Raw genomic sequence first — 14,760 nt, 5'->3', positions numbered from 1 at the left:
TGAGGTACATGTAAAAACATAATGATGTCAGATACAACAAGTATGACTCGCCCCTACACTACCGTACAAAAGTTTAGGGTCACCCAGACAACTTCATGTTTTCCATGAAAAGTCACACTTTTATTCATGTGCTAACATAACTACACAAGGAGTTTCTAATCATCAATGAGCCTTTCAACACCATTAGCTAACACAATGTAGCATTAGAACACAGGAGTGATGGTTGCTGGAAATGTTCCTCTGTACCCCTATGGAGATATTCCATTAAAAATCAGCCGTTTCCAGCTAGAATAGTCATTTACCACATTAACAATGTCTAGATTGTTTTTCTAATTTATTTAATCTTATCTTCATCAAAAAAAATAGTTTTCTTTCAAAAATATGGACATTTCTAAGTGACCCCAAAATTTTGAACAGTAGTGTATATAGACCAAAATCTGAGTTTAAAAGTAAAATTTAGTGAAATTAGATTGAAAATTGTTTCTGGCTCATAAAGTTAAACCACAAGTTCACTTTTTGTTCAATAAGTTAAAGAAAAAACAACCGTGTCTATCTTATCTGACACCCGCTAAACTCTGGATACAAACAAGATCCTTCAAGTTTCCAGGAAATCTCTCTACAAAAACATACACAGGCGGAGCTGGAGCAGCAGAGTAAAGCCAAGAGATGGACAGAAGCTCGCTGTGTCCTGCAGAGAAGCGTTGACTCGTGGAGGCCGAGCATCAGAGATCCAACAGTCTCCTCAGTCAGACCAAAAACAGTGAACTTAATCTGCTGCTGATCGGCCCCGGCATAACGATGAGCCTGACAAAAGATGTTTTCTTGGAGTGCTGGGAGAGCACATTCTGCTGCTGTGCTTTCCAAATCCGAGTGGCCCTGTTGCCATAGACACGGAGGCCTGGGATGGTGTGTCGGTAAACAGATGACTCTGCAGCCATTTCCTGCTTGCTCCACCTCCCATTTAAAACATGTGCACATGTTAATGCGAGCATGCGTGTACACAGAAGCGGGTGCCTGAGCTGATTTTTCTCTTCAAAAGAGGGAAATATTGCTCTGCATATGGAGGCCCATTTGGTATCCGGCGCTCTCGGTGCAGCTTTCCACAGAAACTGCGAAAATAAACTCTGTGTTTAATCAAACAAGGCAAGCTCAGACTCACCTCGTTCTTTGCCAGGAACAATTCAGGTTTAGCTCGTAATTCTGCAGCGACTGGCAGGCAAATTCATCCAAAGGCCACAGTGGAATGAACACAGCGTGTTTGTGAGGAGGGCGGACGGAGGGATGTTGACACTAACCATACGGAAAAGGTCACTGCCTATTTAATTTGGTGTATCAGAGCTTTGGCAGCACTTAATCTCTCTCCACCCCCTCAGCGTCCTATTCATCATTCAGCAGTCTCCACTCATGGCTTTCCAAACACATTTTTCTGTAGGTTTAGGAAATGTTTTGTGGGTGGATTGAGGATAGCTGATATGTAACTCCAGGATAAAACAGCAGATTTTATCAGCATCCTTATTAAAAGTAGGTTTTATTAGCTTAATGGAGTCTGGTGGAGCAGGATGGAAACAATGTCTTGCATGTTGAGCATAACAAAACTAGACTGTGGCCATGTAGCTTTGCCCTCTACACTGTAAAAAAAAAAAAAAGAATAGTTAAGAAAACTTAAAATTTCAAGGCAAATTTTTGCAGTAAAATTTTTGAATTGTCTCAATGATTTGCTAGTTCATTGTCCTAAGTCATATTTCATTGTTGTGCCAGTTATATTTACATTGTTCTGTGAATAGTCACTACGACTAAATTCTTCATTTGGCCAATATAAACTCATTTATTAGCCAAAAGTGTGATTCACTGAATTACCAAAAGCTAGTCAACCCCATGATCTTTTTTGTTTTAAGTAATCTTTTTGGCCTTTTTCTGGTTTCATTAACCCTCGTGTTGTCCTGCGGCTCAAAATTGTATCTTACAAAAATACCCTAAAAATATCTAAAGTGATTACATATGTATCAGTAAAACTTCTAATATTTTCTTTAAGAACATTCACAAAAAAATCATTTGTATGTGAATGTTCTTAAAGAAACATTTTTAACATTTCTTTTTTCCATCAAAAATGTTCAAAGTTTACCCAAAAATACTGAAATTGTGGACATCAGAAGGCTCACTGTGAAAATATTTTTTTTTTTTCCCACATTTTCAAACTTTAGAACGGGTCAATTTGACCTGTAAGACAAAATGAGGGTTAAACTTATTTTGAGTTTTCTTGTAAAATTCAACTCAAAGCAAGATAATTTCAAGATTGTTTGACTTAACAAGATATTTAAGGTGCATTGTCTTAAAACAAGTCCCTCCATCTTGCTGAAATGTCACTTGTTAAGTGAATTTATCTTAAATCAAGTGGGATAAGACATTTTGGCTAAAAATAAGACAAATAGACTTGGTAAGATTTTGATTTTTTGCAGTGTAGTTTTCTTTATTTACAGTATATATGGGTGTTGACTGATTCTGGCTCCTCTCTTGAACATTACAGGAGAGGAAGTTTTTAGGAGGCTCCAGTCAGATCAGCGAGTGCATGGCCAAGGAGCTGGGCGACCGAGTGAAGCTGCAGTCTCCGGTGTATAGGATCGACCAGAGCGGAGACATGGTGGTGGTGGAGACGGTGGACAAGCAGACCTACACCGTAAGTCGTGCTACAGTCTGATACGGCTGAAAAGTTCATGGATTCACCATTAAACACTGTTCTTTCCATGTTGTACTCCTTTCTAGTTTTCCTTCACTACATTGCAGCGGGAAATATTCCACTTTTATGCCCCTCTTTTGATTTAATAGCTGTAGACTGGGACATTTTCTTCCTCAGATGGTTTCATTTAGATAACTGCTAGAAGCCCAAAGAGGTCAATTGTGCCATTTTTCATAAAAAGCCAAAAAATTTCAAACAGATTTGCGGAGCAGAACTTTGTTTATTCCATTAATCATCTCATTTTGCATTAAATTTGACCCAGAGATTTTTGGAGGAACTTGGAGACTTGAAGCACAATAAACAGCCGACACCATCGCTGAGCATTTCTATCTTTAAACTCTGATTCAGACTTCAGGAGCTTCATTTGTCACAAACCTAAAGAACCAATCCTGTCCGCCTGATTATGGAGCTTTCTGTGTCAGGTTTCTTCTCCAGAGTCAGTGTCTGATTCCATCATTTGTTGCTCTATTACTCCAATATTACAAATTGTCATTGAGTCGTTTCACAGTGTCTGAGCTCCAGTGAGCAGTGGACGAATGGGTGGAAAAAGACACAGGTCTTAAAAATCTACCAGTGTGCAGTTACTAGTTAGTTTTAGTCGTCTGCCAGACACATTTATCACATCACTGAACCAGTATCAACACTTTTACAAGGATAAATTATTTATGTCCAGGACTCTTTTACAACACTTTCACTAAAGATTTTACATTACCTGGTTCCCTTACTTCTCACAGACCAAGCTTTGGTGTTCACTCAGTCAGTTTTAGAGGTAAAATCAATAACTAGATGAGGATTTAAACTCTCGTTTTGGAACTGTGTAGGAGAACTTTTGTCTCCCCCTTCTGGCATTGGGAATAATTACACAAACACCGTCAAAGTTTAATTCCTTCTTTCCTTCTTTGTCTCTAAAGAGACGCTTTTAGAGACATATCTTTAGAGATATTGTCTCTAAAGTCTCCTTTTCACATGCAGCATCAGAAGCTTTTCTGGGACGTGTCTGAGTCTTTACTGGAATCACTAAGGGAATAACATCGTAGAAACCAGATTAGCAACTTTTTTATACTGCAAAGTACAGCGAGATTCACATGGAGCTGATCAAGACAGTTAGAACTTGTTTGCTTGAATGTAATCCATTTGTATTTAAAAGTCCAGATTTAAAGCCCCTATGCATGAATATTAACCCTCCTGTTGTCCTCATTTATGGTCACCAAAAAATATTGTTTACTTGTCTGAAAAAAATCCAAAAATTCAGCAAAAAAAATGACCCAAATGTCTGAAAATTTGCAAAAAATTCCAATAATTCCTTTAAAGTTTCCCTGAAAAGTTTAATTTGAAAAAATTCCCCCAAATTTGGCAAGAAAATTCTTGTAAATATGTTCAAAAAATGAGTAGAAATCTTCCCAAAAAATCTGAAAAATATCTTAAGTGCCTACATGTATATATTAGTAAACTTCAAATATTTTCTTGAAGAACATTCACAAAAACATTTTGGTGGATTTTTTTTATGCAAATGTTTTTCAGAAACATTTTTAACATTTCTTTTTTCCACCAAAAAATGTTCACAGATTTCCCAAAAATATTGAAAATGTGAACATCAGAAGTTTCACTGTGAAAATATATATTTTTCCCCCACACTTTCAAACTTTAAAATGGGTCTGTTTTGGCCCGCAGGACGACACGAGGGTTAAGAATGAAGAAGAATTCACAGGTTCCAGGTTTCTGTGGAAACACCTGCAGTATTTGTATGATGGTGTCTGGATGTGACACATTAACACCACAGACTGTCTGACTCACAAGCTGAAGCTGCTGATGTTGTTCTTTGCTGCCACCTACTGGCCACTGGATAACCTTCTGGAGCTCACTGTGTTCCTGTCCTCAGGCCAGGTACGTGATCGTGGCCACTCCTCCCGGTCTGAACCTGAAGATGCACTTCAACCCCGAGCTGCCGCCGCTGAGGAACCAGCTGATCCACCGAGTCCCCATGGGCTCCGTCATCAAGTGCATGGTCTACTACAAGGAGAACTTCTGGAGGAAAAAGGGTAAAACGATGACGTGAAAAGAGGGAAAGAAGGGATGCTGTATGGTGCGGTGTTGCTGATGTTTTATTGTGTTGCCAGGTTACTGTGGCACCATGGTGATCGAGGAGGAAGGCGCTCCCATCGGTCTGACGCTGGACGACACGAAGCCGGACGGGAGTGTGCCTGGTATTATGGGGTGAATACTGAGCTCCACACGCTTCTCTGCAAACCTTCATTAGGAACTATTCATTAGGACGTTACTCTCTCTTCGTACAACAGTAGACATTCAATAAACACTGAGAAGGTTCTGAGATTTTTTTTTTAAATGATCTAAATTTAGAATTATGATAAAACAAATAAGATTTAAAAGGGCAAAAACTAAATAAATTAAGAACTGGAAATCAAAAATCAGGTAAACGAAGAAAAAATTAATCAAAACAAACACTAAGCAACAACTAAGAACTAAGAAAAACAGAACTGAGTAAAATCTAAACATGACTGAAATAATTCCAACACGTTCATCCATCTCTTAATACAATATCATTACTGGGGATTATTACTTAAAGGTTACAACTTTAGTTGGTACATCTATATATGTGCCAATTCTGTGCCTATTAAATAACAAAAAACAACAAAAAAAGCATTTGAGTCGTTCCTGGAATCTACTCCATATCTTCTTCTCGTGTTGATTCTGTCTGTCTCATTGCTTCTTTAAGATTTGCTTTACTAGGAAGTACGCGTTTGTGAGAAATTTCCTGACAGCTGGACACTGAATCTTTTAGCAACTTTAGTAAAATTGAAGCAGGTGCTGCATTTACTGGGGACTGTTTTTAGAGATGGATGAAGAAATTCCAAGAGCACCTGATCTAAATTTGGCCGTCAAAGTAATGCCCTGTGATACTCTGCTCCCTGTGCTCCTGTAACACTTGAAAGTTCATTTCTGTAGGGATTTGATCTTCTAAACTGTGTCAAACCAGCAACTTCTCAACCTGAATTTCATTTTAGAAAGGGCGAAAAAGTCACAGAGACTCAATCTGGCAAGTAATGGGGTTTGAAAGCAACAATTGTGTTGTTGTGGCTAAAAAAAAAAGAGTGCATAATCGCAGCACTGTTGGAGCACCTACTAGAAATCATAGTTTAGGTAATTTGTGGTAAATATTCTCTTAAACAACTCTTTAGATTTCTGCCTTGACTGTTGGACCCTGATGGATAAAATAACAGTGCACAACCATGTGAACAGTGAAGAAAACGATGAGTCTGTTAGCTACCCTGATGCACCTTCTGCAGCTCTTCCACTGTAGAAACCGTTGTTTCTTCTCTTGATGGTAGTTGCAGACCCTCCTCTGTTCACTTGTCATGCTACGTGGTGGAACTACAAATGTCCAACTGGTCTCCTGACTCGTGACTACTTATTTCATGCAATGTTTTGATCAAACCTCGTATACGTTTGGTGGGCTAGTGAAGATTTACAGCAGGACAGTGTACACTACGATTCAGAAGTTTAAAGTCACCAAGACAATTTCATATTTTCCATCAAAACTCACACTTTTATTCCTATGCTAACATAACTGACAAGGGTTTTCTAATCATCAGTTGGCCTTTCAACACCATTAGCTAACACAATGTAGCATTAGAACACAGGAGTGATGGTTGCTGGAAATGTTCCTCTGTACCCCTATGGAGATATTCCATTAAAATCAGCTGTTTCCAGCTAGAATAGTCATTTACCACATTAACAATGACTAGACTGTATTTCTGATTCATTTAATGTTATGTTCATTGACAAAAACTGCTTTTCTGTCAAATATAGCACAATTATTAAGTGATCGCAAACTTTCAAACGATGGTGTAGGTGTATATAGGAATGTTTCCACATACACAGTAATTGTTACATTCATTGTTGTGTTGGATTTTTCTTGGGATTTAAAGACGGTAGCAAAAAGTTTGAACAGTACGAGATCTCATAGTATGCTGCCTGCACTGTTCTCAAAAGGTTGTGCTCAAGGGGCATAAAAGTTTCCCCAAAGTTAGTGTCACATAATAGGAACCTGTGTTATCTAAATATTTAAGATTTTCCATTATATTGAACCAAAACCAACAGATCATGAGATCATATTTCAAGAACTTTTCTCCTTCCTCCAGATTCATCCTTGCTCGCAAATGCAGAAAGCTAACCAGCCTGACCAAAGAAGAGAGGTACAAAAACCACATCCCAGCACATAAATTCATTTTTACAAGCTCTAAGATTGGTTTCATCCAAACTCTTCTCCTGTTGTGTTCAGGTTGAAGAAGATCTGTGAGATCTACTCCAAAGTCTTGGGCTCAGAGGAGGCGCTCCATGTGAGTTTGGATCCAAACTAACACACACAAACAGTAGAATCTCTAGTTAAAACCACTTATGTGTCCATTGGTGTCTTCCAGCCGACTCACTATGAGGAGAAGAACTGGTGTGAAGAGGAGTATTCTGGAGGCTGCTATACGGCCTATTTCCCTCCAGGAATCCTTACTCAGTTCGGCAGGTAAGTCTCTTCATTTTCAGTCGCTGGTGTTGCAACAGCGGGTTTGATATTTTAGCTAAAGGTCAGGATTGTTTGATTATTTTTTTCCAGGACAAAGATTGTAAAGTTACAGTGATACTTTGCTGTGCAGACACCTCATCTCACCGATGTCACTGTCGCTCAGTAGATTGTATGAAAGAAGTTGTTCTGATTAGTTTTAATCTACTGCTGCACCTCCCACACCCGTTTGTGATGTTTCCAGTTTGGATGCTTCCTGTTTCTCCTCAGTAGAAGTTAACTTAGCATGTAAAATTTAGCTTCTTTTTTTTTTTAAACTCTCTGAACTCCCAAAATGCCAAAATTAGACCTCCAGACACTGGACAAAACCAAAATGATTCACAAATCCAAGCTTAAAATTGCGACATTTCATCAGAAATTACCTCATTTTGCATGTCTCAATTGAAAATGTTAACAAAAATAAGATATTTGCAGCATCCAGTTTCTGTAAAAAAAATAAATAAATAAAATAAACTAAGAATTGCAGGGCTGCAATAAATGAGTAAAAAATAAAGATTATTTACTTGGCAATCAACAGTCACGTGGTAAAAATTCAGGGAGCTTTTGGTTGAACTGCAGGCAGTGTTTTGCTGCATTTTGTATTCAGTGTCTTTAAATCTGTCCAAACTCTTGCTGGGTCAGATTTTTATTCTTGTTTGGTCATCCCCCCCCCCAGAAAAAAGTAATGACAAATGCATGTTCATCTAGTTTAATCTGCAGTCACTTCTTTGGACCAATTTCTACTTGATTTTTCATTCTTCTATTTAATACAGAATAACCTTTCACGTAAAAGATCAATGGTTATTGACGCACACTTATACTGTTAAATTTTAGAACAAAAAATTAAAACGTCTGTTTTTTAATTGTCTCATGTACGCTTCACAGGTCCTGGTTTGCACACTTCTTGAAATGGACGCAAATTTGAAATGATTTTCCTAACTGATCATCTGCAGTATTATCAATCTGCAGCCAATTAATTGATAACACAAAACCTTAGCCTCCATGCTAAAATTGTTGATTTAATCAACAGACATCTGCAAACGTGGTTCAGCTACACATGCACCGAGTTATAGGGGCACTACTTGGTAAATCTGGGAACACAGAGGTCATTAAGCATCACAGGAGTCTTTGTCATGGTGGCCCTTGCTAGCTAAACCCCAACAATGTTCTTCTACTCTCCTGGGGTTACTCAATTTCAGCCAGATTTGGAAAAGTACTGAGGTCCTCCAGTGCACTCAGTCATAATGAAAATAAAATGGGAGTTGCAAAATGGCTTTTTAAACTTCTAATTTGCAATAAATAAGCAACAAGCTTATTTATTACAGTATTTCTGGGTTCTGCATTTGTAAATTCAGACTTAAAGACGACAGTAGCGGAGATATGGGACTTTTTTTTATATCGTCAGGAGCTTAAACCTGCAAGAAATTCACTTTTCCTGGTGGAACTTTTAAATCAATCCATTTATTATCACAATTTTTTTCAAGCTGCAACTTTAAGTGAGAGAATAACATACAAAAAAAAAAAAAAATGGTGAAACTCTGTAACCTCTCTTGTTTTCTGTCTTTTCCTGTCTCCAGAGTGCTGAGGGAGCCGGTCGGCAGGCTGTACTTCGCCGGCACTGAAACAGCCACAGAATGGAGCGGCTACATGGAGGGAGCTGTGCAAGCTGGAGAAAGGGCCGCCAGAGAGGTCAGGTTACCTCTGAACTCTGCACTTTAAGAAACAACGAGATCTACTGATACGTAGAAACATGTGGGAGGAGAGTTTCTCCATAAAAATGACAAAGGAAAGCTTTTAAACATCATTTGGAGCAGTTAGAAGTGGCTGGTGTTCCTCCTCAGGCCCTGCTGGGGAGTTAAAAGGCAAAAAGTGCCATCTGGTTGGGTTGCATTTTCACAGTAAAAGGAACGTCTTGTTGAAATAAATGGTTGTAAATGTTGATGTGATTGTCCTGTGTGTTCCTGCAGGTCTTGTGTGCGATGGGTAAAATCCACCAGTCTCAGATCTGGCAGACGGAGCCCGAGTCTAAGGTGAGAAAAACGTTTTAGGATATTAATGGAACAAATCAAACTCAAACGTTGAATACATCTGATCACCAACACCAGATTTAGTTAAGTTTATTTTTTTTGTTGTTTGAGACCCATAACTAATTCTTAAATTGATATAGATTCAAACATGACAAAAAAAATCTAAAATTACCAGACACAGAACAACAAAACTAGACAAATAAGATGCAAAATGACACAAATGAAAAATAAATGACAAAAACAAGGTACAAAACGACAGAAAATGACAAAAACAGTTGACATCTAACTGATTAACTGTTGTACTGTAGCTCTCTTTACCTCAACCTTATCTCCTCCTAAAGACACATAACAACACAACCAAGACATAGAACAATACAACAAAATGTCAAACAACATGTGAGACATGAAACGACACAAAATGACACAAATCAGACCCTAGCGGGGCACAAAATGATAAACCTGAGACACAAAATGACAGAAAAAACAGCATGAAATGACACAAATGAGGGAAAAAATGACAAAAACCAGACACAAAACAACACTAAACAACCAAAATGAGACATACAACAACACATGACGACACAAAACAGACATAAAATGATAAAAATGTAACAAAAGGCTCAACATGACACAAACGAGACACAAAAGGATAAAAAAATTACCAAAATAAGAATTAAAACAACAAATATCATGGACAAAAAGACAAACGATAAATAAAACGCCAAAAACCAGACACAAAATGACAAACAGCTGATGCAAAATGACACAAATTGGACACAAACGAGACACACAATGTTAAAAAAGGTAACAAAACAAGAAACAAAACATGACGCACGAGAAACAAAACGACACAAACCAGACACAAAACAACACAGACGAGACATAAAACGACATAGAATAACACAAATGAGAAACAACACACAAGTACAAAATAGTAAAAAAATAGACACAAATGGGGCACAAAGTGACAAAAATGTAACAAAAGAAGACACAAAAAGTCACAAATGAGAAACAAAACAACACAAAACTACATAACAGACAAAACAACACAACAAAATGTCAAACAACACAGATGAGACATAAAAAAACAGAAAATTACACAAAACGGGCACAAAATACGGTAATAAAAATTAGATGCAAAATGACAAAAATGAGACACAAACAACAGAAAATGACAAAAACACAGACACAAATGATACTAAATAAGAAAATGTAACAAAACGAGAATCAAAACGACACAGATGAGACACAAACTAACAAAAAACGGATGCAAAAATGACTAAAATGAGGTACAAAATAACACAAATGGACACCAAGCAACACAAATGCAAATATGCAAAATGACTGATATGAGGCACAAAACAAATGAGACACAAAAGACGACACAAATGAGATAAGAAAACAACTCAAACAGACAGAAAATGACAAGAAAACTGATGCAAAACAACACAATTCAATATCAAAGCGCAAAAATGGGCAAGTGGGATGCAAAGTGACTAAAGTGAGGCTCAAAACAGCACATACAAGACACAGAACAACAAAAGCAGCCGTCATCGAACTGAGTACTTTCTGCAGCTCTGTAATTTAACCCGCTGTCCTCCTCCTTGTCTCCTGCTGCAGGACGTCCCAGCGCTGCCCTTCGACACCACCTTCTGGGAGAGAAACCTGCCTTCGGTCAGAGGTTTCCTCAGGTTCATGGGCGTCTCCAGCGTCCTGTCTGCTGCCGCCGTCGCCGGCCTGCTGGCCTACAAGAAGGGCCTCCTGCCTCGGAGCTAAAGCCGCCGTCGCCTCGCTCCTCTGCACCTCGGCCGGCTCTGGACTTGTAGCGGCTGCTTCTGAGAAAGACTGTTGGGCTCATGCAGAAACACTAACACACTGTCACTTTGTGCACAAAAACGAAGAAAAACAAAAGAAAAGAGGGAGCGAGTAGCAGCGGGCTGAGTACAGGTTCAGAGCTGCGGGTGTGGGAGGAGTGATGATGACAAATCCACAATAAATCTGAGACTCAGATTGTGAAACTAATGAAGGAAAGAAAAAAGATCAGAATCAGTCGTTAAAAGAGGGAAATATATCTCATCTGTCACTATTACTGTTCCATACGTTGCCAATTACACTCACACTCTTGATTACGTGGGAATTTACGAACCCGTCATGCTTATTGTGTGTCTGTGTGTGTTGTGTACAGAGAGTGTGTGTTTATGTGTGGATGTGTGTCTCCACTGTGTCCAATTACCTCTGCTGATTTTAGGTGCTGATTTATTCTGACAAGAGGTTCAATAACACAGAGCTCGAGCCATCACCCCTTATTTTGTCGTTTTCTGTCAGCAAATCCCATGAAAATACACAAAAAACTGGCATTTTTTCAAATTTTGCAGCTTGTTGTTCAAAAATATTTTCCAAAAATCACACCGGTGATTCACAGTTTTGCACAGGATGACATGAAATCTGTTTGTTGTCATTAAATCCCACATATTTAGTCTTGTAGACTCCTAATGAGGCATCAAATATGTGTTATTTCTGTGGTAAATGTGCTATTTTTTGGTTAATAGTTCAAAATAAAGGTGGGAGTTGCACCATCAAAAGCCTGAATTTGTTAAATTTTGCACCACATTTTAGATGAATATGTCAAAATAGAAATATTTGAATGTGCATAGTATTGTTTCTAATTTAAATAAGAGGTTATTGGAGGAAAATTTATTAATTATATGTAAAATGAGCATCTATGCATCTGATGTCGCATGTCTGTTGCTTTTGAGTTGGATTTTTTTTTTTTTACGCATCACTTGATTTTGGTTTTCTTCCGCTGTTGGTTAGTCAGTCAGTTGATTTCTTGATTAACCAATTAGTTGTTTGATCTATCAAATGTCAGAAAAGGATGAAAAATGTCGATCAAACCTCAAGATGATGAATGTTTTTTGTCTAAAATCTCAGAAATATTCAGTTTACTGGCATAGAGGAGGAAAGAAACTAGAAAATATTCATATTTAAGACTTTTTTCCTTTATAAAAGTATTAATCAATTATCAAAATAGTTGCTGATTAGTTTAATAGTTAATCAATAAGTCGTAGCAGCTCTGCTAATTACTCCCAACAGCCAAAGTGACTGCATATATGTGACTTCATTAAAGTTTCTTTTAAGTGAATCCCTCAATTCATGCCACAGATCAGCAGAGCTGTAATGATTCATTGATTAATCGTTAACTGTTCAATTAATCGGCCACTATTTTGATAATCGGTTAACAGAATTTTAAGGGAAAAAAGTAAGTATTCTCTGATTTCATCACCCTAAATGTGTTTATTTAAAAAAAAAACACTATTCTCTCCCGTTTGAGTAAAATTAGCTATTTATGGCGAATTGTGAAAGATTCCTGTTATCAACAGGTCAAAAAGTAATGAAAAACAGATTTATTAATTGGTTTTCATGGGATTTGTTGACTTTATTAAAAAGGAAAATACACAATGAGAAAAAGGAATAATTGTAGCTTTGCTCTATCAATTAAAACCTGTATTTTGGGGTGATGTAACTTGTCTGTTGGTAAATGTTAAACGGAAGCATTCGAATGTATTTTTCTTCACACTAGACAGCACCTGTTGCTATGTTAAGATAATCAGATTTTTGACTTGGATGTTTTCACCTTTTATTCATTCAGATTAACACAGATCTACAGAATAAGTGTTTTAAAATCCCAAAACTAACATTACAGGAAAATTTTTGGAGAAAATCCAGATTGTAGGAACACATCATCTGTGCAGCTGATGTTTTGCAGGAAAAGTTCAGAAAATTGCGACTTCACAAGAGAGAAATGACAGCTGATTCCACATTAAAAGCAGTTCTACAGCAGCCTGCGACCAGCTGCAGATGTTGACAAATGTTTTCTAAGTTTTGGAGGCAGATGTGCAGGAAGTTGCGCTGTTCTCATCCCAAAGACTGGTGTTTGTGAGTGTAGTTTATCTGTCGTGCCTTAATGGAAGTCTCGGTGTTTTGTTTTTTTTTGGTCATTTCTCTCAAGTGCCTGTGTGACTCTGACACTCTGAACGTCGCCTCTCTGTCCTCCCGCCAGGCGAGAGGGCAGAGAGGCATCATGGGTAGCCGTTATTTAGACAATGCCTGGTCCCCGTCGGCGTCCTCGCTGTGAAGTGGACTCAGGTGAAGCTGGGTGTGTAGACGCGGTGTCGGCTGTGAACAATGGAGCTAAGACTGTTTATTTCCAGTGAAGTGTGTGCATGTTGTGTTGTGCTTGCAGTGCTTCACTTTGTGTCCGCCCTTGTCGTGGTTCCCTGCTGGCCTTTGACACTCCTCCGTCCCAGTTTTATCTTTCTCCAGCTCCGACTGGACGAAGACGTCACCTATGTTTTCAGTGTTCTGGTTGGCTGACATCGGTGAACAAACAAAGCCTGTCAAACAAATCTGTCCGTCCTTTAATAAACCACAGACCATCGGCAGACATTCGGTTATTTGTTATGTGATCAGAGTTTCTTCTGGACTCCGTCCCTCCTGTTCTTCATACGAGCCTCCTTAACTCTTCTTGTGAGCTGTTCTTTGATGTCTGATTCCTCAAACTAAGCTGGTGATATTTAACAGAAAACAATGTGAAATAAATCTTTTACTCGTCTTAAAACTGCTTCCGTCCATCTTTGTGCAGCAAATGATGAAGTGATGCATGTGAAAAGACACAGAGCAACTCAAATGAGACAGAAAACAAGCAAAAGAAGGAACAAAACAACCTAAAGACCAAAAAAGTACAAACAAGGCACCCGAGTGCCCTCTATTGGCCAGCCGCCACTGATTATATTCATAGTTGAGAAAACTGCCTCACTGGATGTTTAGCTGAACATAATCATCATGTGCAGGGCTACTTTCTTCTCGGTGTCGCATTATTTGTCTTTCTATCTACTCTGTCCTCTTGTCTGTCCTTTGCCTAGCGGCTACAATGCTGAGATTTCATTGAGTCAGAGTCAGAGAAATTTATTGTCATTGCACACTTTAGTATACAACAAAATCTAGCATCACATGGGATGCCTGAATTAATATGTAATTGGTCTCTGTGTTTTCTGAGCTGATAACCAACGACGTAAACACTGGAAAAGCTGCGCTTGGATAATAGAAGTGACCTGTGAAATTAAAAATGTCATTACACTTCACCAGTGGCGGTTGGTGGGGAAATTTGTTGGGTGGGCTAACAATTGCATAATACTGATTACATAGTTAACACAGCTGCAAAAGCAACATCACCTATGATACACACAGTTACATCAATTACAGGTACACTCAGTGGTGTAGTCCAGGGTATACGGCGGTATACGGCGTATACCCACTTATTTTTCAGTTAGCATTGCGTATACCCACTTCTAATGCTCCCTGGTGCGCATCATTCAGTAATATCTGTGTGCCAGGTAGCCCTCTTTTCCTTAAGGATGATGAAGCCA

The 14,760-nt window shown here is 38.4% G+C and overlaps 1 protein-coding gene across 1 annotated transcript in view; it reads left to right on the top strand.

Annotated features, from left to right (window-relative positions):
* The window catches only part of mao (monoamine oxidase), a 60,955-nt gene extending 47,003 nt beyond the window's left edge, over positions 1 to 13,952 (top strand). Inside the window, exons 7-15 of the mRNA XM_022201499.2 lie at positions 2,525 to 2,674; positions 4,614 to 4,773; positions 4,852 to 4,948; positions 6,895 to 6,948; positions 7,035 to 7,092; positions 7,174 to 7,271; positions 8,885 to 8,996; positions 9,275 to 9,337; positions 10,955 to 13,952. Coding sequence (XP_022057191.2) covers positions 2,525 to 2,674; positions 4,614 to 4,773; positions 4,852 to 4,948; positions 6,895 to 6,948; positions 7,035 to 7,092; positions 7,174 to 7,271; positions 8,885 to 8,996; positions 9,275 to 9,337; positions 10,955 to 11,110 — 948 coding nt within the window. The 3' untranslated portion in view covers positions 11,111 to 13,952. The remainder of the gene's footprint in view (positions 1 to 2,524; positions 2,675 to 4,613; positions 4,774 to 4,851; positions 4,949 to 6,894; positions 6,949 to 7,034; positions 7,093 to 7,173; positions 7,272 to 8,884; positions 8,997 to 9,274; positions 9,338 to 10,954) is intronic.
* The last annotated feature ends 808 nt before the right edge of the window (positions 13,953 to 14,760 follow it).

Source organism: Acanthochromis polyacanthus, chromosome 14, assembly GCF_021347895.1.
Source record: "Acanthochromis polyacanthus isolate Apoly-LR-REF ecotype Palm Island chromosome 14, KAUST_Apoly_ChrSc, whole genome shotgun sequence".
In the NCBI taxonomy this organism is placed as follows: domain Eukaryota; kingdom Metazoa; phylum Chordata; class Actinopteri; family Pomacentridae; genus Acanthochromis; species Acanthochromis polyacanthus.
This window is presented reverse-complemented; position numbering and strand designations above follow the sequence as displayed.